Below are 27,062 nucleotides of genomic sequence, written 5' to 3'. Positions count from 1 at the left end.
AAATAAATAAATAAATAAATGGAATCTGTTGGCTCAAATAATTTTAAAAGTCCAGGCCAGGTGCGGTGACTCACGCCTGTAATCCCAGCACTTTGGGAGGCTGAGGCAGGCAGATCACCTAAGGTCAGGAGGTCCAAACCAGCCTGGCCAACATGGCAAAACCCTGTCTCTACTAAAAATACAAAAATTAGCTGGGCGCAGTGGTGGGCACCTGTAATCCCAGCTACTCAGGAGGCTGAGGCAGGAGAATTGCTTGAATCCGGGTGGCAGAGGTTGCAGTGAGCCGAGATTGCGCCATTGCACTCCAGCCTGGGCGACAGAGTGAGGCTCCGTCTCAAAAAAAAAAAAGAAAAAAAAAGTCCAATGGCAGGTAGGGCTTCAGGTGAGGTTTGATCCAGTTAATGATCCACCGAAACCTGGTGTCTCTCCATTCTGCTTTCCATAATGTCAGTTTATCAGTAGGCCAATTTTCTGCATGGTGTCAAGATGGCTGCCAGCAGTAACTAGAGCCATTGGGCTCTTCATTTACATCTAATGGAAGGGAGATCATCTTTTCTGGCAACCTCCTCAGGAGAGAAAATAAGCTTCCTTTCCCAAAAGCCCTGAGCAAAAATTTCCTTATATCTCACTAGTCCATTCATGATCTAATCATGTGCCTGGGGAAATGGGAATTGCTCACTGGCTTAACCAACTGGGACCCATTCCTGAAGCTGTGGGTGGAGTACACCATATTCCAGTTCCTGTTAAAAAGGAGATGGGCTGCAACCTTAACAGGATCCTAACCCTAATCCTAACCCTACTGTGTTGCTGGACATTGTAGTGGCAACACAGTAACCAAGTCTTGGTGGCTCAGTCTTGGTGGCTCACGCCTGTAATCCCAGCACTTGGGAGGCTAAGGCAGGCGGATCACTTGAGGCCAGGAATTCGAGACCAACCTGGCCAACATGAAACCCTGTCTCTACTAAAAATACAAAAATTAGTTGGGCATGGCGGTGCACGTCTGTAATCCCAGCTATTCGGGAGGCTGAGGCAGGAGAATTGCTTGGACACGGGAGGTGGAGGTTTCAGTGAGCCGAGATCATGCCACTGCACTCCAGCCTGGACGACAGAGTGAGACTCCGTCTCAAAAAATAAATAAGTAGCCGGGCGCGGTGGCTCAAGCCTGTAATCCCAGCACTTTGGGAGGCCGAGATGGGCGGATCACAAGGTCAGGAGTTCGAGACCATCCTGGCTAACACGGTGAAACCCTGTCTCTACTAAAAAATACAAAAAGCTATCCGGGCAAGGTGGCTGGTGCCTGTAGTCCCAGCTACTCGGGAGGCTGAGGCAGGAGAATGGCGTAAACCCGGGAGGCGGAGCTTGCAGTGAGCTGAGATCTGGCCACTGCACTCCAGCCCCGGCGACAGAGCGAGACTCCGTCTCAAAAAAAAAAAAAAAAAGTATATATATAACATATATGACATGTATATGTAAATATATAATATATATATGTGCATATTATATACAACATGTATATATAAACATATATGCCTAGACACCCCCACCAAAAAATGTCTATAAGGAAACAGTCCAAAAAGTCAGAACGATTATTTCCCAGTGGATGAAATTATAGGTAAATGTTTTCCTTCTGTGTTTTATATAATAGGCATGAATTATCTAAACACAAACAGTAAACTTTGTTTACAAAAATAATGAGACATATCCTACTGTTTCCTTCTACTCCAACCCCTACCCCAGCAAGGGCCTCAGAGTAACTGAAGCCAGATGCCGCATGGAGTCGTCGTTTTTTCTGCTGACAGAGCCAAACCCCAGTATCCCATGGGCCCTGGTTGTTTGCTGGACAGATGCCACCAAACCACTCTCACTGCATTAGCCCGGATGCTGTGGCCCCTAAAGGCCACAGCTTGGGCTGCTTAGGGTTGACCAACTAGCCAGTGGAACCAGTGGTGGAGACTGTGACCATAATAGTACCAGGAACATTGTGGCATCAGCAGCATGGGAAGCCCAAGATCTCCCAAGACAGATCTCTGCCCGTAATCCATGCCTCTAATGTGGCAGCATGTAATTTAGGCCAGCAGTCTTCCTCGGGCGGGCTGAAGTTGGGGATTAGTCTGTGACGGGGTCAGGCTCAGACAGGGTCTAGGTCAGCCCTTAGTTGACTAATCTGTAGCCTAGGGCTAGATTCAGGGCTCAGTCCATGATTGGGCTTAGTCTTCAGTCTGTGACCAGGAGCCAGGCTCAGTCTGTGACCAGGGTCATGGCTCAATGACTAAGTTCAGGGGTCAGTCTGTGACCAGATTCAGGGCACAGTCTTCCGTTAGGGCTCAGTGTGTGACCAGAATTGCATGATCCAGGGTCAGAATTTAGTCTGTGGTCAGATTTCAGTCAATGATTAGACTCAGGACTCAGTCTTTGACCAAGATTAGGCCTCAGTCTTCTACCAGAGTCAGGTTTAAAAGGTTAGTCTGACTCTTCTTCCAGAGTCAGTCTAAAAGGTTAGTCTGGGCTGAGGCTATAATTCAGTCTGTGACTAAGGGTCAGTCTTAGAGTAGGATAAGGGCTTGATCTGGGCCCAGAACCAAGGTCTCAAGTTGGTATCAGCCTAATTCAGGCTTCGATCAGTGGGTGATTAGAGTCGGGGTTCATTCTAAGGTGATGTCAGAGCTCAGTCGAGAGCTGGACTAGTGGCTCAGTCAACAGCAGGAGTAGGGTTCAAGATGGAGGATCAGGACCATGACCAGGGCTTAATTTGGCTCTATGCTCTGTTCTGAGATCCAATAAAGAAGCTTCCAGAGGCATGGGAGCCCAGAGCAGGTCAGTCTGCAAGAAATGAGAGCTCCGAGGCAAGCTTAGCAGGGTCTGGTGGCTGCAGGAACCTTCCCCTGGCCTGCTGAGGCCGGGTGTCCTAGAGCCTCTAACCTACATGGCTCTGCTGCTTGAGATCCCCTCGCACCAGAATAAAAATAGCCACTCACTTCAGAGCAGCTGACAGCGGGTGCTGGGCTGCCTGGGAGGAGGGGGAGCCAAAGAGAAGGAGGAGGGAGGCCTGAGCTCAGCCCCAGCTGTGTGACCTTGGGAAAGTCACTCCTCCTCCTCCAGCCCATTTCCTGAGTGGCAGAATGGGGAGTGAGGATGACATCTGCCTCAGAGGGTGAGAATGAAGTGCTGGGGACATAACATGTGACACTTGTTACCAACAAGAAACCCTGGAGTGAAGTCTTGGGAGAAAAAAATGCTCTTTTGTGCCCTGTATACTTCCTTCTTAGGGAAGCCTTTCCTGATAACCCCCTCTTTCACCTTCCCACAATATCCCGTATCACCCTCTACACCTTCGCAGATGGTAGCCACAGCACGACCTCCCTCCTGGTGGGCCTGGGTCAGGGTGACCAGGGAGAGAAAGGAAGGAAGACAGACCCTCAGTACCGTTGCCATCCTCGGGTGCCCCTGGAAAGTGAACTGAGGAAGAGGAGGAGGAAAAAGACAGGAAAAAGACTTCTGTCCCTTCCCTGCTCATGGTATGTTTACTCCAAGCCAAAGGCCCAGAGGGCACATGTCCAAATTTCTCATCCTTTCACAGCCAGAACCTTCCTTCCCCATCCATGCTTTGTACCTGCTGTTCTCTGCTTTCCAGCCAGGGCGTTTCTGTTCTTCAATTTGGCAACACGGACTCTCCTTCAAAGAAGGGGTTCAACAGTCAGCTCCTCTGTTGGGGAGAATTATCCACTGCCGCTCTAGGAGCTCCATGCTCTGTCCTCTCTCTACTCTCTGTGTAATCCCTGGGCCTCAGTTTCTTCCTCTGTCCAGTGGGGACCTCACTACCAACCTCACAGGGTTACTATGGAGAGTAACTGGGATACTCTGTCTATCGCTAGCATCCTCCCTTCCTATCCCTGACCCACGCAGCCTGAAGGACAGCACTGAGTTTCCAGGAGTGGGCTGGATGAGCCCTGGCCCCTGCCTCAGTACACCCACCCTCCTCCCCCACCAAGAGTGAGGGCAAGGAGGGAGCCAGAAAGGGCTTCCAGAGACAGCCGTCTCCAGGGGGGCGGTTCTCCCTGACAGCGGCCCCCAGCCTGCCGCCCTGAGCCCCAGAGCCTGTTATCAACCTCCTTAGTCATCACACCAGGAGCTCAAATATAGCACCAACTCACTCCCTTTACAGCTGGGGTCCGCCCCCCACCCCCTTCTCCTGACAAAGCCAGGCTTAGGTCTCAGAGACCCTTCCTTGTCCTCCCAGGAGAGTAACCACACGGGTTACTCAGTTTCAGCATCCACCACACGGGCAGGCTGAAGTCGATGGTGATGATGATGATGATGATAAATACAGAGCAGCCACCTTTATGGAGAACTTGCTGTGCCAGGCTCTATGCTAAACATTTCATATATATTATCCTGTTGAATCTTCACCAGCACACTTAGGAGGTGTCTGCTGTTTTAATCTCCCTTACACAAATTGGGAATCAGAGTGACCTCCTCAAGTAAGTCAGCGTTGGGGCCAGAAACAAAGTCCCCTGCAGGGTCTGAGCTCAGGGAGCAGGTTGTGGGAAATCCTGGGTTGCCCTGCTGAGGCAGAGGAGCCCTCTGCAGACACATTTGCATGACAGTTGCCTGGCTTCCAAAGGGCACCAATGCCCCTGTCCCAGCCCTAGATGGCTGAGCCCTAGCACTGGTCCCAGAGGCCTGGATCTGCCCATCATTCCCTCCAGGATTGCATCAGAAGCTGGGTAGTCTTGGGGGCTCCCATTTTCTTTTTCTTTTTTCTTTTCTTTCTTCTTTCTTTCTTTTCTTTCTTTTCTTTCTTTCTTTTCTTTCTTTCTTTCTTTTTTTTTGAGACAGGCCTCGCTCTGTCGCCCAGGCTGGAATACAGTGGTACAATCTCGGCTCATTGCAACCTCCACCTCCCAGGTTCAAATAATTCTCCTGTCTCAGCCTCCCAAGTAACTGGGACTACAGGCATGCACCACCACATTCAGCTCATTTTTGTATTTTTAGTGGAGATGGGGTTTCGCCATGTTGACCAGGCTGGTCTCGAACTCCTGACCTCAGGTAGTCTGCCCACCTCAGCCTCCGAAAGTGCTGGGATTACCGGCATGAGCCACCAGGCCCGGCTCAGGGGCTCCCATTTTCTTATTTGTAAAATAGGAGTCAGAGGATGAGACAGGATGAGTTCAAATCTTCCTTTTTCTGGTAACCTGAGCATCACCACCAGGTCTACTCTCACATCCTCCCTGACTGCCACCTCCAACTCCAACACTTTGTCTTTCATTAACACAACACCATCATCAGTATTGGTACCATCACCACCTCTACCTTTGCCATCACCATCACCTCCACCACCTTCACCACCACCACTGCCAACCCCCTACTTCCATCATCATAATTACATACATCATCACATCCACCACGACAGTCGCCTTCCCCGTCACCACTGTCACTATCTCCACCGTCACTGTCCAAAGACCTTTCTACCCCAACACCCTAATATGGCCTGAGTCTCTGCCCCTGCAAATTCCACCAGAGATGCTGGCCTGAAAATACAGACTAGACCTACAGACAGTCAAGCAGAGGTAGGAAGTGCCTTCAGGAGAGGAAAGAGAGGCATCTGCCTTTGTGTAGGAGACTGCACAGGCCCATGCAGATGCTCCATGTTGGTTAACAAACACTCCTGTGGGCCTGCTGGGGACTGTGCCTTGGGCTGGGTCCTGGCTGTAGCAGTTCTCAGGCCTGTTTTTAACTCTTTTGCCAGTCTGTTACCCCACTGCGGGGCCCTTCTCCACCCAAGTTCCCTTCCCCCAGATACCCCAAAGTGCTGGTGCTAGTCTTAGGGTCACTAAGTTTTCTCACTGAAACACAGGAGACCTTCTCAGTTCACAGGTGACCTTGAGTAAGTTCCCCTCCCAAACCACACCCAGTGAATACTGGAGAGAGGAAAACTGACAGAACCCGGGCTGGGTCAGGCCTGGCTGTGGGGACATCTGAGGGCAGCTAGGTGTCTGCAGAAGAGGAGGAGCTGGTGCTGAGGCCTGAGATGGGAAAGGACTGCAGTGGCTGGAGCCTGAGTGTCTGCTTCTAGGTTGGGAAGGCTAGAGCCTGGGACTGGCAGTAGGAGTGGTGGGGGGTGGTGGCACCAAGACCTGAAAATGGGGCAAGGGTGGGGGCCGGGGCAAGCTCTGAGCTGGCAGGGAGTCGGGGAAGTCACAGGATCAGGGCAAGAACTCAATTGTCTCTGAGGCCCTGGAGAGGATGCTGACCTCTGAACCACCTGTCCTACCTTAATGCAGGTGTGTTAATGCCCCTCCCTGGAGCAAAGGGCTGGCGAGGCCTACAGCAGAAAGGTGGGGGTAGACAGACAGCCTCCTTCATGCTGCCAGTTGGGACCTGGGCCAGGCAGATGGGTACACTGTCCCCTCCCCACCCCCATGGCTGTTCCAGCCTCAGCAAACAGTTTGAAAGATTCCCAGTGGGTAGCCACCTTGCTCTGGCCTCTTCCAGGCTGGAAGTGGGAGCCTGTGCCTTTAAATTCTCAGCAGGTTGAAATGGCTGATGACATCACTGGTTCCCGGGAGCGGTAGAGCTGGAGCTGGAGCCGGAGCCGAGGGAGCCCAGGCTGCCGGGGGCTGCAGACATGGAGGGCCAGAGCAGCAGGGGCAGCAGGAGGCCAGGGACCCGGGCAGGCCTGGGTCCCCTGCCCATGCCCCAGGGTGTTGCCCAAACTGGGGCACCCTCCAAGGTAAGACCCCTGAGACCCAGTCCCCCCCCACTTTCCTGATCCCTGGTTCCACACCCCCCCCAACATACACTGCAGGCACCCTGGTGCTGACTGAGGGGCTGATACTTTCTTGTGCTCCGTGAGCAGGGGCTAGGTGAAGAGAGCACCCTGGGGGCTGAGGGGCAGCGACAGGATGCCCGGAGACAGATGAAGTTAGCCATCACCAGAAGCCCTTGGGAGAGTCCTGGACTGGGTATCAGAGGACCCAGCTGAGCTCCAGCTTTGCTGTGTGACCTTGGGCAAGTTGCTTTTCCTCTCTGAGCCAATGCAAAATGAGGGGGCTTGTCGCTGAAGACTAAAACTGTGACATCTGGGATGGCTAAGTTGTTAGTGCTGGAGGCGGTGTGATAGTTGGGGGGAAGCCGGCACACAGTGTGACACTTGGAGCCAAGGAGGGTGCCTAAAATGCAGCCTCAAAGAGCTGAGTTTGAGAAGGGCGGCGGAGATGGAGTTTTAGGTACTCTGAACTAAGGAGGATACGGGACAGAGACAGAACTGCGTCTCCAGAGGCAGGGCCTCCCTGGGCCCTGTTACCCTACCCAGGGCCACCCTGGGGCAAGTATAGACCTTCTTCTGCCCTCCTTGGCAAAGGACACTTTATCCTGTCTTCTGGAGACAGGGGACATCAGAGAGAATAGATGGAGAAGGAGGAGAGGTCCCTACGGGACTCCGTGACTCCCCGCCCCTCCCACCTGCCGGACATAAAAGGGATACCTGCTTGCCTGTCCTTTCAGGTCAGGGAGAAAGTGGAGGATGTAAGAGGGCACAACCTGGGCACAGAGAGATGTGACACCAGGATCAACTTAGAATCCTGGACTTGCTCTGAATGCTAGATTCACACTTGGTGAAGATGGATCCTTCCACGGGGCTGGATGGAATTCTAGCAAATGTTAGGCTCATAAATGCAGACAATGTGAGACAAAAATTCCCCAGAATATAATGTGACCAGGGTCCCTAGACCCCATCCCTTCATGGAGTACCTGGGCAGAGAGGTCTTGCCTAAGGTCACACAGAGCTGGGCTTTGAATCTACACAGCCAGTCTCGGCTCCCAGCTCTTGCTCCTGAGTGGAGCTCTGGGAATGAGTAAGAGAACAGAGAGGGCTGTAACCAAGGGATTTGGATGTTTAGGGGCTGGTGGAGAACTGAGGGTTTCTGGGCATCATAAAGGAAGGGAGAGGTATTTAACAGGCTGCACCCATAGGTCTATATCTTGGCAATAGAAAAAGAAAAGAAACAGGCTGCCCCCAGTGTGCCCAGACCTGGAATGTCAGGTCAGTAGCCGTGGCTGGGGGAGCTTCAGGGACTGCAGTGGGAGGGTTGCCCAGGAAAGCTGCCCAGAATGGGCAGGATGTGGGTACCAGCCAGGAAGGCAAGGCAAGTCATCAGGTTCAGGTTCACACTCTGCCTCATTTGAGTCAGGGTCTTAGTTTCCTCGTCTGTGAAAGAGATTTCAGACTTAAAGGAGGGGTTCGGGTTTTGTGTCCTATCTCCTCCAAGACAGAAGTTGACCTGCAGCAGAATAGATTGAGGTGAGATAGTAAGAAGAACTTCCTTGGAAAGATGTGCCTTTCTTAGTTAGATGAAATCTGCCAGGGTCTATATGGGGCCCAATGCCCTTGTTAGGGTCACTCTGAATCTTTGACTTGTCCTCCACAAGGTGGACTCAAGTTTTCAGCTCCCAGCAAAGAAGAACGCAGCCCTAGGACCCTCGGAACCAAGGTTGGCTCTGGCACCTGTAGGGCCACGGGCAGCTATGTCAGCTTCCTCAGAAGGACCGAGGCTGGCTCTGGCATCTCCCCGACCAATCCTGGCTCCACTGTGTACCCCTGGAGGGCAGAAAACAGCTCCTGCCCACCCAACATCTGTGGGCCAGCTGGTGATGTCTGCCTCAGCTGGACCAAAGCATCCCTCAGCGACCACAGGCTCAATTCTGGCTCCGACATCCCTGGGGAAGCTGGTGATGTCTGCCTCAGCGGGGCCAAGATCTCCCCCAGCCACCCTGGGGCCCAGTCTGGCCCCAACCTCCAGAGACCAGAAGCAGGAGCCACCTGCCTCCGTGGGACCCAAGCCAAAACTAGCAGCCTCTAGCCTGAGCCTGGCCCTGGCTTCTGAGGAGCAGCCCCCAGAACTCCCCTCCACCCCTTCCCCAGTGCCCAGTCCAGTTCTGTCTCCATCTCAGGAACAGGCCCTGGCTCCAGCATCCACGGCATCAGGCCCAGCCTCTGTGGGACAGACACCAGCTAGAAAGAGGGATGCCCCAGCCTCTAGACCTCTCCCTGCTTCTGAGGGGCATCTCCAGGCTCCAGCTCAGACATCTGGTCCTACAGGCTCCCCACCCTCCATCCAAACCTCCCCAGACCCTCAGCTCTCCCCCTCCTTCCGAGCCCGGCCCGAGGCCCTCCACAGCAGCCCTGAGGATCCTGTTTTGCCACGGCCACCCCAGACCTTGCCCTTGGATGCGGCCCAGGGTCCTCCAGAGCCTGGCACCCGCTCCCCTGGACTTCTGTCCCCCACCTTCCGGCCTGGGGCCCCCTCAGGCCAGACTGTGCCCCCACCTCTGCCCAAGCCACCCCGATCACCTAGCCGTTCCCCAAGCCGCTCCCCCAACCGCTCTCCCTGTGTTCCCCCAGCCCCTGACATGGCCCTCCCAAGGCTTGGCACCCAGAGTACAGGGCCTGGCAGGTGCCTGAGCCCCAACCTTCAGGCCCAAGAAGCCCCAGCCCCAGTCACCACCTCCTCTTCTACATCCGCCCTGTCATCCTCCCCTTGGTCAGCTCAGCCCACCTGCAGGAGCGACCCCGGCTTCCGGTGAGAGAGCCCTCTCCCAAGAAAGGTGGCTGGGCTTAGCTCTGAGGTTAGCCATTCTTCCAGGGGGGATGGCCTGCTCTACTTCAGCTTCCCTCTCTGAGGAAGAGTCTTTGGGGAGGGGCTTGCTGGGCCACTCTGAAACTCTCAGAAGACAGCATCCCCTCCTAAGGAACTTGCCACCTCTCAGTTGACCTCCCCAGGGAGAATGTGGCAGGGGGACAGGATGCGGGGTCTCCTGTGGGTCCTTCTTAGGGCTTTGGCCCACACCTGCCTCCATTTAGTTCCCCAGGGAGTCCTGTGAAAGGAAGCTTGAGGGTGAGAGAGTGGTGCCAGGACTACACCCTCATATGCCCCTGCCCACAGGATCACTGTGGTCACATGGAACGTGGGCACCGCCATGCCCCCAGACGATGTCACATCCCTCCTCCACCTGGGCGGTGGCGACGACAGCGGTGGCGCAGACATGATAGCCATAGGGTGAGGTGGCGGGGCATGCGGACCCCCTCCTGAGCCCCTCGGGCCTTCCGGGCTCTCCACCCATGGCAGGGGCTTCCAGGGCGCCTCTCTAATCCCATGGCCACCCCGCCCCTATCCCTCCAGGTTGCAGGAAGTGAACTCCATGCTTAACAAGCGACTCAAGGACGCCCTCTTCACGGACCAGTGGAGTGAGCTGTTCATGGATGCGCTGGCGCCCTTCAACTTCGTGCTGGTAACGCACCCCTCACCCCCTGGACGGCAGAGACCCTGCTGAATTCCTGGCTCCAGCTGTACCCTGGCTCACTGTGGGGCCCGCTGGGCCTCTGTGGCCGGGTCCGTGACATGGGTGGGTGGAGGAGCAGAAGGTGGGCACGAGGGCGGGAGAGTCGTGTTCTGTCCCCCAGCCGCGTGGCCTCCCACCGCAGGTGAGTTCGGTGAGGATGCAGGGTGTCATCCTGCTGCTGTTCGCCAAGTACTACCACCTGCCTTTCCTGCGAGACGTGCAGACCGACTGCACGCGCACTGGCCTGGGCGGCTACTGGGTGAGCCTGTGAGCCGTCCCAGAAGGGGATGGGACACGAAGGGGGCCTTAGATTAGTTCCCTGGCCCCATACACCAGAAAGGTCCCCTTCCCATCCTCCACCCTTTACCCTGTGGCCCACCCCTCCCCATGAACCGCCTAATACCTCATCCTATTCCTCTAGTATCCCAGTGTTGTCCCTCATTTCCCTAGGACCCACCCACCTTCCACCCACATCTCCTCTCTGACCCCCCACCCAGTGCCTCACCTCCTGGCCTAAGCCCCGCCCATGAGCCACCCGACCCTGCCTCCCTAGGGTAACAAGGGTGGCGTGAGCGTGCGCCTGGCAGCCTTCGGGCACATGCTCTGCTTCCTGAACTGCCACTTGCCTGCACATATGGACAAGGCGGAGCAGCGCAAGGACAACTTCCAGACCATCCTCAGCCTCCAGCAGTTCCAAGGGCCGGGCGCACAGGGCATCCTGGATCATGAGTATGGGCTGGGGTGGGGCCAAATGGAGCTTGGGTGGGGTTAGTGATGGGGGTTTTTGTACCAGCTTAGGTGGGGCTTATGGAGAGAGGCGGGGCCTATGGGGGTGAGTGCCCACCCAGACTACTTGTAGGAACATGAAAGCAGAGAACAGTTGGCTGGGGAGGGGCGGAGCCTATAGGGTGGAGCTTTGCTGAGGGGCAGGGCCTTGCTGAAGGTCAGAACCTAATTTCCTGTAGACGGGTCCCCGTGATCTTCCTCTGCTCTTTGGCAGGCTGGAGGCTCTGGCACTAATCACCCACTCGCTACATCCCCTCGGGTTGGATGGGGCCTGGAAGGATCTGGGCTGAGCCCTTATCCCCCATGGACCTGTTTACCCCCCACTGCCCCCCACTTCTCCCCCATCCCCCACCCCAAACAGCCTCGTATTCTGGTTCGGGGACCTGAACTTCCGCATTGAGAGCTACGACCTGCACTTTGTCAAGTTTGCCATCGACAGTGACCAGCTCCATCAGCTCTGGGAGAAGGACCAGGTGGGGTCCTTGTCCCCAGAAGCACACAGAGCATGTCCCAGGACACGCCTGTACCTTAGGCTATGGTCCCTGTCCTCACCTGCCCCACCCGTCCTGGGTGCAGCAGAGCCCAAGCTGTTGTCCAATCTGCTCTCCTGGACCCCCCACAGCTCAACATGGCCAAGAACACCTGGCCCATTCTGAAGGGCTTTCAGGAGGGGCCCCTCAACTTCGCTCCCACCTTCAAGTTTGATGTGGGTACCAACAAATACGACACCAGGTGAGCTCAGCCCGAGGAGGGATGAGGAAGTGAGCTGAGGTCCTCTCGGAAAGGGAGACTTTGGGAAGAGGGGCAGGAGGCAAGGTGGAGGGTTGTGCCTTGATCCCCAGCCCCTGAAACTTGGGGTACCCCTGCTCACTGCAGTGCCAAGAAACGGAAGCCAGCTTGGACAGACCGTATCCTGTGGAAGGTCAAGGCTCCAGGTGGGGGTCCCAGCCCCTCAGGACGGAAGAGCCACCGACTCCAGGTGACGCAGCACAGCTACCGCAGCCACATGGAATACACAGTCAGCGACCATAAGCCTGTGGCTGCCCAGTTCCTCCTGCAGGTGAGTTCTGGCCTCATCTTCCCTGCATAATATCCCCAGACCCAACTTGGCATACCACTGCCCCTCACCATTACCCTTTGTATAACCCCTTGTACCTGCCCTCAGCAGCATCCATTTGTTGTAACAGAGTGGGAATGGGATTGCGATCTCCATTTTCAGATGAGGAAGCTGAGGCTCAGACACATGGCATCACCTGCCCAGGGTCACACAGCTAGTAAGAGGAACAGTTAGGATTTGAATCCAAGTGAGTCTGGTTTCAGAGCCCATGCCTTTTCTTTTCTTTTCTTTTCTTTTCTTTTCTTTTTTTTTTTTTTTTTTTTTTTTTTTTGAGACAGAGTCTCGCTCTGTCACCCAGGCTGGAGTACAGTGGCGCAATCTTGGCTCACTGCAAGCTCCACCTCCCGGGTTCAAGCGATTCTCCTGCCTCAGCCTCCCGAGTAGCTGGGATTACATCACCCGCCACCACGCCCAGCCAATTTTTGTATTTTTAGTAGAGACAGGGTTTCACCATGTTGGCCAGGCTGGTCTTGAACTCCTGATCTCGTGATCCACCCACCTCGGCCTCCCAAAGTCCTGGGATTACAGGCATGAGCTACCGTGCCCGGCCAACCTCGGCACACTGCAACCACCATCTCCTGGGTCTAAGCGATTCTCCCATCTCAGCCTCCCAAGTAGCTGGGATTACAGGCACCTGCTGTCATGCCCAGCTGATTTTTGTATTGTAGTAGAGACAAGGTTTCAACAAATTGGCCAGGCTGATCTTGAACTCCTGACCTCAGGTGATCCACCTCAGCCTCCCAAAGTGTTATGATTACAGACATGAGCCACTGCGCCCGGTGTCCTTTTTTTTTTTTTTTTTTTTTTTTTTTAATGGAGTCTCACTCTGTCGCCCAGGCTGGAGTACAGTGGTGTGGTCTTGGCTCACTGCAACCTCTACCTCCTGGGTTCAAGTGATTCTCCTGCCTCAGCCTCCTGAGTAACTGGGATTACAGGTGCCTGCCACCACGCCTGGCTAATTTTTGTATTTAGTAAAGTTGGGTTTTTGCCATGTTGGCCAGGCTGGTCTCGAACTCCTAACCTCAGGTGATCCACCCACCTTGGCTCCCAAAGAGCTGAGATTACAAGGTATGAGCCACCACACCCAGCCTTAGAGGCCATGCCTTTTCTACTAATCTCTAACTTCTGTCTTCTGAGAAAGGTTTAGAGCAATTTATCTTAAAATTCACTTATAGGCTGGCACAGTGGCTCACACCTGAAATCTCAACACTTTGGGAGGCTGAGGTGGAAGGATCGCTTGAGCTCAGGAGTTTAAGACCGGCCTGGGCAACACAGTGAGATATCTCTAAAAAAAAAATCAAAAAAAGGCTGGGCATGGTGGCTCATGCCTGTAATCCCAGCACTTTGGAAGGCCAATGTGGGCTGATCACATGAGGCCAAGAGTTTGCAAACAGCCTGGCCAACATGGTGAAACCCGTCTCTACTAAAAATACAAAAATTAGCCGGGCATGGTGGTGCACACCTGTAATCCCGGTTGCTTGGGAGGCTGAGGCACAAGAATCACTTGAACCTGGGAGGCAGAGGTTGCAGTGAGCCAGTATTGTGCCAGTGCAATCCAACCTGGGTCACATGAGCAAGACTGGGTCTCAGGGAAAAAATAAAAATAAAAATAAAATTTAGCTAGGTGGTGCACACCTGTATTCCCAGCTATTTATGAGGCTGAGGTGGGAAGATCACTGGAGCTTGGAATATCTAGGCTGCTGTGAGCTGTGATCATACCACTACACTTCAACCTAGGCAAAATTAGCCGAGCGCGATGGCAGGCACCTGTTGTCCCAGCTACTCAGGAGGCTGAGACAGGAGAATGGCGTGAACCTGGGAGGCGGAGCTTGCAGTGAGCTAAGATCTGGCCACTGCACTCCAGCCTGGGCCATAAAGCGAGACTCCGTCTCAAAAAAAAAAAAAAAAATCACATATACATCATAGTTTTCACTACTAGTGTCTTAAAAATAACAAATAAAAGATATAAAAATTCACATATATAATAAGACCAGCAAAATCAAACTCCATGTAACATTCATTCATATTCATTCATTCATTATTTACTGAGTACTTACTGTCTTACCATATGCCAAGCATTATGAGAGTGTGTAGTGATGGGGAGGGAGAGCAAAGATAAAAAAAATACAAAGCTAAACTCTAAGTAGTTACTATAATTTAGTATTGTATTTAGGATTGAGGTTCCTGGTTGCTGAAATCAAAAGGGGAAATCCTAGAATCTCAGAACCAGACCTGTGAGACCATGTAGTCCAACTCTCTTTTTCTCTCTGGTGGGATCTGAGGCTCCTCGTGGGGTAGGCACATGCCGCAAACCATGTACAGGCTCTGCAGCGGCAGGGCAGGGTAGATCCCATCTTTTCAGCCCTGAAACCTAACTCTGGGCTCTTCGAGTCTCTTGATCTGATAAGAGGGAGCCCGGTAGATCAGAAAATGTTTTTCCTGGTAACTTTGTCACATGGCCAGTCAGTGGGACATTGACCGATATCTTTAGCTGGGAATGGAAATATCCCCACGCTTGGCCTGCCATGACCTCTGGCAAAAGGGTCGGGCATGAAGATTTAACCCACAATCAGGGACCTCGCCTGGAAAATCACTTCTTTTGAACCCCACCCTCTCCTTCCCGCCTCCTCCAGGACTCTGTCCCTTTAAAAACATTTCCCAGCCAGGTGCAGTGACTCACGCCTGTAATCCCAGCACTTTGGGAGGCTAAGGCAGATGGATCACTAGGTCAGGAGTTCCAGACCAGCCTGGCCAACATAGCGAAACCCTGTCTCTACCAAAAATACAAAATAATTAGCTGGGCATGGTGGCGGACACCTATAGTCCCAGTTACTCGGGAGGCTGAGGCAGGAAAATGGCGAGAACCCGGGAGGCAGAGGTTGCAGTGAGCTGAGACCACACCACTGCACTCCAGCCTGGGTGACAGAGCAAGACTCCATCTCAAAAAAAAAAAAAAAAAAAAAAAATTCCCATTGAGTGAGTACCTACTACATGCCAGGCCCGTGTTGTGTACTTTACATATGTCATCCCTTTGAATGCCTCAGTAGGCCCTGAGATGTCCCAGTTCTCCTCTCTGTTTTACTGATGAGGGAAACTGAGGCTCAGAGAACTTAAATCTTTTACCCAAGGCAATGCAGTCAGAATAGGGCTCAGTAGGGGTTTTGACGCTGCAAGTCCTTGGAGGGCTTTTTCAAAGGTCTACCCTTGCCTGCCCCTGCTGTTAGGAACACAGGAACAGGGAAAGAATGTGCCAGTTACTTCTGGAACAGCTTGGCTCGGAAGCTGAGGGAGGGAAACCTGAAACTAGGTAAACAGGGGATCAGACAAAGATCTGGAATTGGCACCAACTGAGCCCTTCCCTGAGGTACAGAGGTGGGGCCAATATCCTGGCAGCCTGCCACCTCAGCAGCTCCACCCATTCAGGTGGTACCCCTGGTGAGTCTGGGTTGACCTTGGGGAAAGGATACTCATGGTTGTAACTTTCCTTCATGGACTGATGACAAGGTAATAGTAGCCACTTAATACTTAGACTCAGTTGGAGAAACTGAACCTTGGGATGGTTAGAGCCTGCCCTGAGGTCACATAGCGAGTTAGTGGTAAAGCCTGGAAGTGGACTGAGGTCTCTGTCCTCCCACTCAGAGCTCTTCTTGCCTGCTCAGGAATATTCAGCTTACCCCAAATACCTAGTGCATCATAGGATTTTACTGGTCTTCCTTGCCAGCATAGAGATAAATCATTTATTGAACACTTACTGGTATACTGGGAAATTTATGGGATGCTTTGCAAATGGTATCTCACTGAATCTGCTGAACAACTCCAAGAGTAAAATAAGAGTCTCTGAGTTTGGCCAGGCATGGTGGCTCATGCCTATAATCCCAGCACTTTGGGAGGCTGAGGTGGGTGGATCATTTGAGGTCAGGAGTTCAAGAACACCCTGGCCAACACAGTGAAACCCTACCTCTACTAAAAATACGAAAATTAACCAGGCGTGGTGGCAGTGCCTGTAGTCCCAGCTACTAGGGAGGCTGAGACAGGACAATCACTTGAACCCAGGAGGCGGAGGTTGCAGTGAGCTGAGATCACACCGCTGCACTCCAGCCTGGGTGACAGAGCCAGACTCTGTCTCAGAAAAAGAAAAAAAAAAAAAAAAAGAGTCTCTGAGTTTACAGATGAGGGCCCTAGCATTCAGAGAGGCTGAGGAACGCACCCAGCCTGTCAACGGCAGAGCCAGAGCCAAATCCAAGATCTGCTAGCTCCAAAGCTGTGTTCTCACTCACTCCCTAAGGAGGCTGTGGGCAGAAGGAGCCCTGGGCTGGGAGGCAGCACAGGGCTTGGTATTTATACTAGACCTGTTCTGCCTCAGTTTCCCAGTCTGTAAAGTGGCCCTTTGTCTCAGGCGATTTGTGCTAAGACCCAACAGCCCTCAGTGTGTGGGATACTAGAGGGTCTCCCCTGATGTGGCCCCTGCCCCTGCCTTGCCTGGACAGTTTGCCTTCAGGGACGACATGCCACTGGTGCGGCTGGAGGTGGCAGATGAGTGGGTGCGGCCCGAGCAGGCGGTGGTGAGGTACCGCATGGAAACAGTGTTCGCCCGCAGCTCCTGGGACTGGATCGGCTTGTACCGGGTGAGAGGGGCAGTGGCGGTCAGTGACTCAGGGAAGCAAGGGGCCTGGAGGAGCGGCTGAACAGCATGGTGGGGTCACTGGCTTGTCCAAATCTTGATGCCACACTGGGAGACTGCTGGGATCAGACATCATAGGGTCACAACACTGATTCCACAACACTGATCCCCCAGGTGGGTTTCCGCCATTGCAAGGACTATGTGGCTTATATCTGGGCCAAACATGAAGATGTGGACGGGAATACCTACCAGGTACCTAAAAGGAGCGAGAGTCAGGGGAAGTCCCTGTTGCCTTTGGGACCGCAGGACTCGCCTTGGGGTCTCTCAGGTGGCCTCCCTGACCCCCAACTTAGGCTTATACCCCTGGGCCCACCAGGTAACATTCAGTGAGGAATCACTGCCCAAGGGCCATGGAGACTTCATCCTGGGCTACTACAGCCACAACCACAGCATCCTCATCGGCGTCACTGAACCCTTCCAGGTAAGTAGGCCAGACTGCTGGGCTGGGGGTGCCTAAAGACGTTTGTCAAATGCCACAGCCCTTACCTTCTGCAACCTGAGCTCAGACAAATAAACTGACCTCCCAAGATCTGCCAACGAGAGAGGCAGACCTCAGGAGCTCAGGCCTCAGTGGCTGGGTTGGGGAGCAGGGTGCCCCAGTGACCAGCATTTCCCCCAGATCTCGCTGCCTTCCTCGGAGTTGGCCAGCAGCAGCACAGACAGCTCAGGCACCAGCTCAGAGGGAGAGGATGACAGCACGCTGGAGCTCCTTGCACCCAAGTCCCGCAGCCCCAGTCCTGGCAAGTCCAAGCGACACCGCAGCCGCAGCCCGGGACTGACCAGGTTCCCTGGTCTTGCCCTACGGCCCTCATCCCGTGAACGCCGTGGTGCCAGCCGTAGCCCCTCACCCCAGAGCCGCCGCCTGTCCCGGGTGGCTCCTGACAGGGGCAGTCATGGCAGCAGCCGGGGCAGTAGTGAAGAGGGGCCCTCTGGGTTGCCTGGCCCCTGGGCCTTCCCACCAGCTGTGCCTCGAAGCCTGGGCCTGCTGCCCGCCTTGCGCCTAGAGACTGTAGACCCTGGTGGTGGTGGCTCCTGGGGACCTGATCGGGAGGTCCTGGCCCCCAACAGCCTGTCTTCCAGTCCTCAGGGCCATCGGGGGCTGGAGCAAGGGGGCCTGGGGCCCTGAGGGTGGGGCAGGCAGATGGGCCAAGGTGACCACCGTTCTGCCTCAATCTTTTGCAAGCCCACCTGCCTCTCTCCTGCTGCTCCTCTAGCTGTATCTGCACCTGCCTCTCTGTCCTGGCCAGGGGTGGACAACTGGGGTCCCTCCAAACTCAGTCCTGGCACCTCAACTGTGATAATCAGCAAAGCCCCGCCCAGGCCCCCATCTGGGATAATGGGGGAGCTCTGGCAGATATCCCAATCCTGGAGGTCATCCGTTAGGAATTAAATTCTCCAGCCTGACTCTTGGCTCTTTCCTACTTGTCAGTAGTCTTGGGATGGGGGTAGACAGAGGCAGGGACTAAAGAGGTGAGGGAATGACAGAACCGACATTTACCAGGCACCAGTTGTATATGTTACACATGCCATCTCCTTTAGTTTGCACTGCAACCCTGTGGGATCAGTGCTATTCTTGGACCCATTTCACAGGTAAGCAAACTGAGGCTTTTAAGAGGTTATATCAACCTCTCAAGATCAGACAACAAACCATAGTTCAGCCAGGTGTTGCGGGGAGGAGATACTTACTAAGTGCTAAGCACTGTATATGTATTGGTCCACTTAGTCCTCAACAACCCTATGAGGTAGATCCTGTGTAGAGACCCCCTTTTTTCAGGGGAAGAAACTAAGGCTTTGAGTGCAAGAGGGAGGTCCTTTGCTCAAGGGCATGGAGGAGATTTGAAATTAGGTTTAGGGCTAGGCCAGGAAGGGTGCAGCAGCTGTTAAAAGAAGGGGCCCCCCTGGGAGGAGGGAGCTGAAAGCCCTCTCCAACACCCACCCCGATTCTGGATTCAGACACAGACATTTCTGTGACATCCTAACTTCCCACCTGCTACCCCAGGCCACAGCACCCAGGCACTGGGGCTCCCCTGGGCAGGTTTTTGAGGCATGTATTATTTTTGCAACATGGACATACATGTACCTCCTCCTGGTAGTGCCTGGGGCTGCTGCAATACGTTACCCTTTCCCCATTCCCACCTGTATAGGAACTTCACATTGCAGCAGTTACCAAAGCCTAGGGCATCAGAATGAGCTTCCTGAACACCACATTCAGGCATAGAAGAGTTGTGTCATAATGTGCTCCAGCATTTGGGCCTTGAGATCCCCCCATTCAGCCTCTTGATTGTCCACAACAGCCTCTGCCATGCTTCAGTGTAACCTATGGAGGGAAGGCTGAGATTCCCAGCGCCTGGCAAAGCCACGGGCAAGGTCCAGGCTGGTACCCAGGAAAGCTGAAACTGAGGTCACTGGCTCCAGGATTTCTGCTGCCCGTCGGGTCTCCTGGCTGCCTGGGTTAGCTGCAGGCACTGGTTGTAGAATGACACGGGGCCTCTCGGGGGCTCTGAAGGCCATGCCTGCCTCTCGTCTGTGCCTTTATGCTGGAGCTGGCGTAGCCTCTGCTGAAGCCTCCGCAAGTGCCGGGCTGACACCTTGATGGCCCTAGGGTCTCTGGAACAGCTGTAAGGAGAGAAAAGTGGGGCAGATGATCAGGGCTGACAAGGATCCTACCCTACTCTGCAGACAGTGGGGCTGAGGCCCAGAGAGAGAGAGGGCTGGGGCCAGAGTCACCAGCAAGGCAGAGAGGGGTGGGTTTCACGGAGAAAGGGTGTAATAAACCACGCTGGTACCTGGAGGCCTGGGATCTGCCACTAGCTGGCTGTGGAAACCCGAGCCAGAAGCCTCAGTTTCCTCATCTATGAAATAGGAAAGTTAAGAAGGAGCTGGCTTTGAGAATCAGAATCCAAATGAAAGCAGGGCACAGTGGCTCATGCCTGTAATCCCAGCACTTTAGGAGGCTGAGGTGGGAGGATCGCTTGAGTCCAGGAGTTCAAGACCAAATGAGATTGTGGATTAGGAGTGAGTTAAGTACACATTTTGCTGTGTGCCAGGCAGGGATTGACCTACGTGCATCCTGCCATTTCCTTGGTTCCTACGACCATTTTACAGACAAAGACGTGGAAACTTGGAAAGGTGAACCAATTGCCAAGGTCACGTGGGAATCAAATGACATAGCCCAGATGCGACCCACAGAGGCCAACTGCAGCGCTGGACCTGGGGCAGCAGGGGGTAGAGGAATGAGGCTATGGATGGGAGCTCAGAGGTCTCCCGATCCCTTCCGCTACCCCCTTGGCCCAAACACCCAAAGTGGGTATAGGCAACCCACCCCTTGAGAAAAGCCCCCCATCCCTCCTGGCTCTGACATCACTTACTCTTTGCCTTCCACACAGTCCAGTGGAGGGGCCAGCTTGAAGCAGGTTGTGCCCAGCAGCTCCCAAAGCATGTTGGTAACCTCAGATGGGCTGTGGAGCCTCAGGAAGCGTGCCAGACTGAGAACAGAGGAAGGCTCAGGCCGGGGTAGGGCCTTGCCAGCCAGGGGCCCCTTCCCATGCCTGGCTGCAGGCAGCCCACCCCACAGGGGTTCAAAGGGGCCTCACCGGCGTGTGCAGTTGCAGTGGAAGAGGGGCTCTTGGGCGCTGTTGAGCAGCTGGAACTTGATTTCCTGGGGTCCAATCTGGTGCTCACACTGGTCCAGGTGGCGGCGAAAGCTGCGGCAGACCCGGTGGGCACCTGAGAGGTGGGTGTGGTGTTGTTGGGAGCCCAGTCCACCAGGGAGGCCCCACCAATGCCTGCGCCATCCAGGAGAAACGCCAGCACATGTGCTCAGTCACACACACAGCCTCCTTCCATTTCATGCCTTCTGAGAGTCTGTGCCCTCAGTGTGCTGCCCTTGTGGGAGTGCCTCCCTAACGCCAAGTCCCAGACAGTAGTACTGCCATGGGGGCCGCCCAGAATACTGATGTTAGTCAAGAAAGGCTTCCAGGAGGCAGAGGCTGCTAAACTGAGGCTGGGAGAGAAGAGGAGGAGAGGAGGAACAGCATGTGCAAAGGCCTCGTGGTAGGAGAGAGCCTGGTGCTTTTGAGGAACCAAGTGAAGTTTGTGAAACTAGAGTTTTGACTGGGGGTAGGGTCTGCAGGGCCAAGGCTTGAGGGCCTCTGGTGTCGGGACATCATTGGCCGAGATAAGGAGGAGTGGTGGTGGGTGCACAGTGGGGCGTGATGTGGTCACATTTGTGGATTATGAAAATCCAGTGCTGCAGTGCGATTTGATGGGAGAGGTTGGGAGATCCCAGGAGGAACTGGGGCAGGAAAAGAGGCAACACATGGCCACCCCCAAACAGAGGCAGGAATACCCCCTCAAGTCAGGAACCCCCAAAGTTGGGTTCTGAGCTCACCCTGAGGTTTTAGGCCACCCTGTGGGCCCTGAAGGCCTGTGGGGGCCACATCAAGCCTGGGAGAGACCATAGGGTCCTGGAGGACGGTGGTGTTGGCTTTGCTGGGGTGCTTGGACCCTTTCTGCTGTGGTGGCCACTTCTGAAGGTGCTGCTTCTGTCGAGGCTTGGGAGGGGCTGGGCTCTGGGAGCTGGGAGTTGGGGAGGTGGCCCAGGAGCTCCAGGAGGCATTGTAGAAGGTCCTGGGCCGAAGGCGAGCGAGGGGCACTGTGCCATACGTCCTACACCTGAGGGTGGCAGTTGGTGGCATTTGGTGACTAGAAATCCCCCCTCCCAGAAGCCCCCAGGGTCATCTCCACGGAGACCAATCCTCTGCCGGTCCCATCCCCCATCCCACTGGGTTGTGGGGGACACCCAAGAAGGGTCTGCATCCCGGGCCCTCAGGAGAGGACATACAGAATGGGACATCATTCCCTGGAAGACAGACAGACAGATAGGTCTCCCTCACCAGGTTTGGAGCCTGGGATCCCTCTCTGTCTGGAAAGGGACTTAAGGGGGTGGCCACGTACCCGCCCCACCAGTACCACGCCACACACTCCTCCTGCTCCTCCAGCACAAAGCAGGGGATCTCCAGCACGTTGAAGAAGGCCACGCCCACGATGTCGGAGATGGAGTCGCGCTGGTTCTGCAGGCATTGCTGGAACCTGCCCAGAGCAGATACTCAGGACCCTGGAGCATGGAGGGCTGTCTGACTCCTCCCCCAGCCCACCCTGCCACTACCAGCTGGGTGGTTTGGGGTCCAAGCGTCCCTTCTCTCTGGCCTCAGCTTTCCTACCTGCACTGTGGGGTCCAAGCTGGCTGACCTTTAAGATCCTCTGCAATCCCAATGTCTAGTTACCCAGTTCCTGGGTAACTCTGCCCTGTCCCTGTGCTCTGGGCCCTTGCTGCCTGCCACCAACCTGGTGTCACAGTCACAGTGGGAGATGGTGTGGAATCGGTAGTTTCGGATGCCATAGTTGTACTGCAAGGGTGAGATGTTCTGTGGGCAGCGGTCATGTTCCCGGCAACAGAGATCAGGTCCCTGGAAGACCCCTGCAGGGAGGGGAGGGGGCACCAGCTCAGCAGGGTCCTAAGCATCACGCACCAGCTATGCTCCCCTGGTAGCAAGAGGGTAGAGCCCTGGTTCTCACCCCAGCCCTGACACAAACGCCATGGAGGTCCTCAGACCAGTCACTCTCCCTTCTGTGGGACTCTCAGAGTTTCAAAGTTGGAAAAGAGAACCCAAGCTCCAGCCCCTGTTGGGCAACTCTAAATGCCAGGCAGCCCACCCATAAATACATGGAAAGGTCTTCCTCGGGGGAATTGGAGTCTGCCTCCAGAGTTCCCAAGCCCGCACCCCAAATAAAATCCAAAATTATGAATGTGTGGATGATGGAATGGCAAACAGGCAGGGTGCAACCTTTCTCATTGGCACAAGGAGGTGTTGCCAGGATGCCAACCTGCTCTGACTCAGGTGCCAAGTCCTCCCCCAACCCTGCACACAAACGCACAGACATCTGTACTGAGAGTGTAAGAAATTCGTCTATGTTTATTACCATCTAAGCAATAGCACTCTTTACTAAGCATTTCCCACATGCCTGGCACTTCCCATATCCAGGCTCACAGCCAGCCCTGAAAGGGAGGTATCACCTTCACAGGTGAGGAAATAGGCTCAGAGAGGGGAAGTGACTTGCTCAGCTTGTATATGCTGAGTTGGGATTTGAAGCCAGGCCTTTGGTCTCAGCATCCATTCCACTGGGAACCCCGTGCCCACGAAGCCTCCTCCAGGGTAATGGCTTTTTGGCTCAGTTGAGCCTGGATGCTCCCCCAGCCTGCCCAGTCCCTCGGATGGTATTTAATGAGGACTCCCAGGTTTGAATAAGACCTTCCCCAACCATGACTTCATTTAAGCACCCCATGAGGAGATCTGTGATTACCCTCACTTTATAGATAAGGAAATTGGGGTTCACCATGGTCAAGTCACTCTCCCATGGACACACAGCCTAGGAGAGTAAGGCTAGGGCTAAAGAAACCTTGCTTCCCTGATCAGAACCCCCAGCCCACACATCCCTTATGGCTCACCCAGCTCTGAGGAGTTCCCAGCAGAGTCTCCAACTCCACACCACAGTGTGCCAGGCATGGTCCATCCTCTCTTCCCTCGCTGGTGCCCTCCACCAGGGACTCCACTCTGCCCTGCTGCTCGCTTCTTCCTAGCCCCTGCTGGACTCTCCTCAGGCCCTCGGCATGCCTCCCACTGACTCGGAAGAGTGGCCAGTGCTCTCTGCAGCTCAGGTCCAGGGGCGTGGATGAAGGAGCTCCGGGCAATGTCATGAGAACAGAGGGCACCGTAGGCTGCGGTGAGCTCCGGCTCATCCTCCCAGCTACATGCCTGCAGCCTCCTATGCGCATCCCAGCGGGCATGGATCAGGGCCAGTCCCTGAGCATCCTTGGCCAGGAAGCTCAGGGACCCCAGTGGGTTGCCAGGGACGGGCTTGGTCAAGTGGCAGGAGGTCCTGTACCAGTGGAGGGCAGGGGAGCCCCCCAGGGCCACCCCCAGGAAGCCCAGCATCCCGAACAGCCCTTCCAGAACCCCCATTCTGCACTGGCCCAGTCCAGTCAGACAAAGCCCCTGGGATGCCTGCCCTTGGTGGCCCCACGAGGCGGCAGCTGAGCGGTGGAACGGAAGCGGAGCCCAGCAGGCCCGGTGCAGCGGGACCAATGAATGGAGCTGCGGGAGGAGGAGGAAAGAGGCTGGAGTATGGGGTGATCTTGGGCTTGTAACCGAATCCACCGGCCGGGCAGGATGCTGATTGGCTGAGGAGTGCACTTGCCGGGGCCCACGCCCCCATTCTGCCTGCCCTTCCCAGCACCATCCAGTCACCTGCTGCCAGCCCTGCCTGGATGGGGACTGTGGGAGCCAAAGCCTTAAGCTGTGGGATGGGGACCAGGTAGGGGCTTTCACATCTCCTTGAAGGGAAGGAAAAGGGTTCAGGAGCTTGGGGGAGTCCCCTAGAACCCACCCTTGTCACCCTTACCACTGTCGTGGCTGCCACACCCACCTCCATCAGGCTGGCAGGGGGCCATGGGCCTCTGCCAGGGCTGGGTGAAGGAGGTGAGGGCAGGGCTGGGCTCTGAAGCTACCACTCTGGGAGCTCCCAAGGCTTCTGGGAAAGGGAGTGCCGCCTGAGGTGCTCCCCTGCCACGTCCTAGTTGTTAGAAAAGCATACTCAGGGGACAGGGCCCCAGGGCTCCCCACTTCCTAGGACTCCAAGCATGGGCCTAGCCTTGCAGCAACCCTCCTGGTCTGATAACTGGGGGAGACACAGCGGGAACAGGCCTTGAGAGCCACATAGGGCAGGGCTGATGCTCTGGATTTGAAGGAACTATGGTCCCCAGAGTGGCAGAGAGTGGCCCACGGCATATGTCTATGGCCACCTCCATTGCTGACCACCTGGGGGACACAGCAGGCATCATATGTGCCTCATGAGACAGGAGTCTCTCCATCAGGAAGGGGCTATACCCAGGGCTTGTTCCTGGGTCCCAAAGCCCAGCTTCCAACCGTCTAGTAAGGCCAGGGTGCTTACACCCATAGTGCAGATGAAGAAACTGAGGCGCAGTGAGGGTGGGAAAACCTCAGGTGACAGGCTTCAGCTGAGGAGGGCTTAGAGGATGGGAGTGTAGCTCTTGGGGGTCTGGCTGGGAGTCAAGGCTGGCCAGGACAGTGACTTGTCTGTCATCTATCTGCCCATTAGCCTGCTGCTTCTCCAACCTCCCCCTGCCCCAGGTTCCATCTGAGACTCTTCCAGGGGATGAGCCCCAGTGAGGTAAAGCCAGGGGCAGAGCTGGGGAAGGGGAGCTCACTGTGTGGCAGAGATGGAAGGGGGCTGCAGGATTGGCAGGTCCATCTCTGTAGCTTCAGAACCAGCCTGGGCCTGTGGCTCAAAGGGTCTAGCTAGGAACAATGAAGAGAAGGGAAAGAGGGTAGGGGTAGTCCAGGGGCCAAGCCCCTTCTCCCCAAAGGCTGAGAAAGGGGGTGTACCGGAGCACAGCGAGTGGTGGCAGAGAAGGTAGACTTGGGATCCCCGAGGGTAAGGATGTAGCTGAACAAAGGTGAGTCCCTCTGCGAAGAGTTCTGATGTTTGAAAATCCATCATGCTGAGACCTCCTCCCATCATAGGAACTGCCACCCACCTCTGCCCCCTTTTCCACATTGCCGAGCCCTTCCCTGCCCATCACCTGGGAAAGCTGGGAGGTGTGACACCAGGAGCCCAGCTTCGGAGGTCATACAGATCCAGCTTGGGTTTCTGCCCTGACCCTAGGCTTGGAAATCTTAACTTCTCTGAGTCTTAGTTTCCTCATCTGTATCATGGGTATAATCACAGTAGTCACTTCACAGGATGTTGGGTTAGATTCCCAGCACAGTTCCTGGCACCCAAAACACCATCACTAAAGCCTCAGGATACCCCTGGCCAGGAAGCCATTTACTCAGGAGAAAGCAAGTCCCAAGATTTTGGAGCCACAGCATCTGTGATATCTGAGAGCTCGGGCTAGATGGCAACTGTGGGAAGAGTGGCCAGGACTACCTGCCTGGGTCACTCCAGGCTTGTCCCTGTCCCTTTCTGGGACTCAGTTTCCCCCTCTGTACAGTGAGAAGTACAGTGGAGTTGACCTTTGAGGTCTTTTCCAGTCTGGGTCCCAAAGAACAGCAGGCTGGAGCTTGCCCAGGCCTTGAGGGAAGGTGTCACTGAGCTTTCTGTCCAGACTCCACCCAGAGACAAGTCCGTCAGCCACAGGACAGGCTCAGAATCCTGCCTCCCACCTGGGTGTCCCTCAGAGGCCCCGGAGCAGAGGGCCCAAACCAGCAAGACAGGAAGGCCTGGGTCCTGCAGATGGAAGGGGGTCTGAGGCTTTTCTCTGGCTCTCCACCTGTCTGCGTGGGGCAGGGTGCAGTAGGAGCCAACGGGGAGTAGGGGTGGGGGTTCACGAGAGAAGGAGGGGTCCTGCCTTCCAGGAAGCCTCCCGGCTTCCTCCCTGTGTGGTCGTCTATCCTGTCTCTCGCCACCCGTCCCCAGCACGCATTGTCTCCTTTTTGGCTTCTCTCCCATCCCTCTGTCTCTTGGTCTCTTTCTCTCTCTGGCTTTGATTCTCATTTTTTTCTACCTCCACCAAGTCTGTTCTCTCCATGTTTCTGTCTCCCTGTCTAACTCTCCATCTGATTTTCTCTCCATTTTTTTCTGTCTCTCCCTCCTCTGTCTCTCTTTACAGTGTTTCATCGTCCATTCTGCTTCATTCTCCCTCTCCTCTCCCTCTCTCTGTGCCTTCTTACCTCCCTATTCCTCTTTGTCATGTTTCTGCCCTTCCATCTCTATGAGTGTCTCTCTGTGCTTCTGTCTCTCTCCCTGTTTACCTCTTTTTCCCATTGCTTTTTTTTTTTTTTTTTTCTTCTGAGACAGAGACATGCTCTGTCACCCAGGCTGGGGTGTAAGGGCGCAATCTTGGCTCACTGCAACCTCTGCCTCCTGGGTTCAAGTGATTCTCCTGCCTCAGCCTCCCAAGTAGCTGGGATTACAGGCGCCTGCCACCACGCCTGGATAATTTTTGTATTTTTAGTAGAAATGGAGTTTCACCATGTTGGCCAGGCTGGTCTTGAACTCCTGACTTTGTGATCCACCCGCCTCGGCCTCCCAAAGTGCCGGGATTACAGGCATGAGCCA

General features: G+C 54.8%; 2 protein-coding genes across 2 annotated transcripts; one reads left to right on the top strand and one right to left on the bottom strand.

The window, feature by feature from the left end:
• Window positions 1-3,389: 3,389 nt before the first annotated feature.
• Window positions 3,390-18,324, top strand: INPP5J (inositol polyphosphate-5-phosphatase J). Its single transcript, XM_023185410.1, has 14 exons — window positions 3,390-3,515; window positions 6,528-6,730; window positions 8,428-9,578; window positions 9,942-10,055; window positions 10,179-10,287; window positions 10,481-10,597; window positions 10,892-11,067; window positions 11,486-11,597; window positions 11,747-11,856; window positions 12,001-12,184; window positions 16,729-16,866; window positions 17,037-17,114; window positions 17,239-17,343; window positions 17,542-18,324. The coding sequence occupies exons 2-14, from the start codon at window positions 6,626-6,628 to the stop codon at window positions 18,046-18,048; spliced, it is 3,006 nt and encodes a 1,001-aa protein (XP_023041178.1). The 5' UTR covers window positions 3,390-3,515; window positions 6,528-6,625; the 3' UTR covers window positions 18,049-18,324.
• Window positions 18,325-19,155: 831 nt separating this feature from the next.
• Window positions 19,156-24,069, bottom strand: PLA2G3 (phospholipase A2 group III). Its single transcript, XM_023185409.2, has 7 exons — window positions 23,431-24,069; window positions 22,269-22,401; window positions 21,879-22,013; window positions 21,313-21,596; window positions 20,516-20,648; window positions 20,291-20,407; window positions 19,156-19,538 (listed from the first exon to the last, which is right to left on the bottom strand). The coding sequence occupies exons 1-7, from the start codon at window positions 23,942-23,944 to the stop codon at window positions 19,325-19,327; spliced, it is 1,530 nt and encodes a 509-aa protein (XP_023041177.2). The 5' UTR covers window positions 23,945-24,069; the 3' UTR covers window positions 19,156-19,324.
• Between the last annotated feature and the right edge of the window lie 2,993 nt (window positions 24,070-27,062).

The sequence above is a fragment of the Piliocolobus tephrosceles genome, chromosome 19 (assembly GCF_002776525.5).
Source record: "Piliocolobus tephrosceles isolate RC106 chromosome 19, ASM277652v3, whole genome shotgun sequence".
Taxonomy (NCBI): Eukaryota; Metazoa; Chordata; class Mammalia; order Primates; family Cercopithecidae; genus Piliocolobus; species Piliocolobus tephrosceles.
The sequence above is the reverse complement of the archived record's forward strand: the minus strand, read 5'-3'. Positions and strand labels throughout refer to the sequence as shown.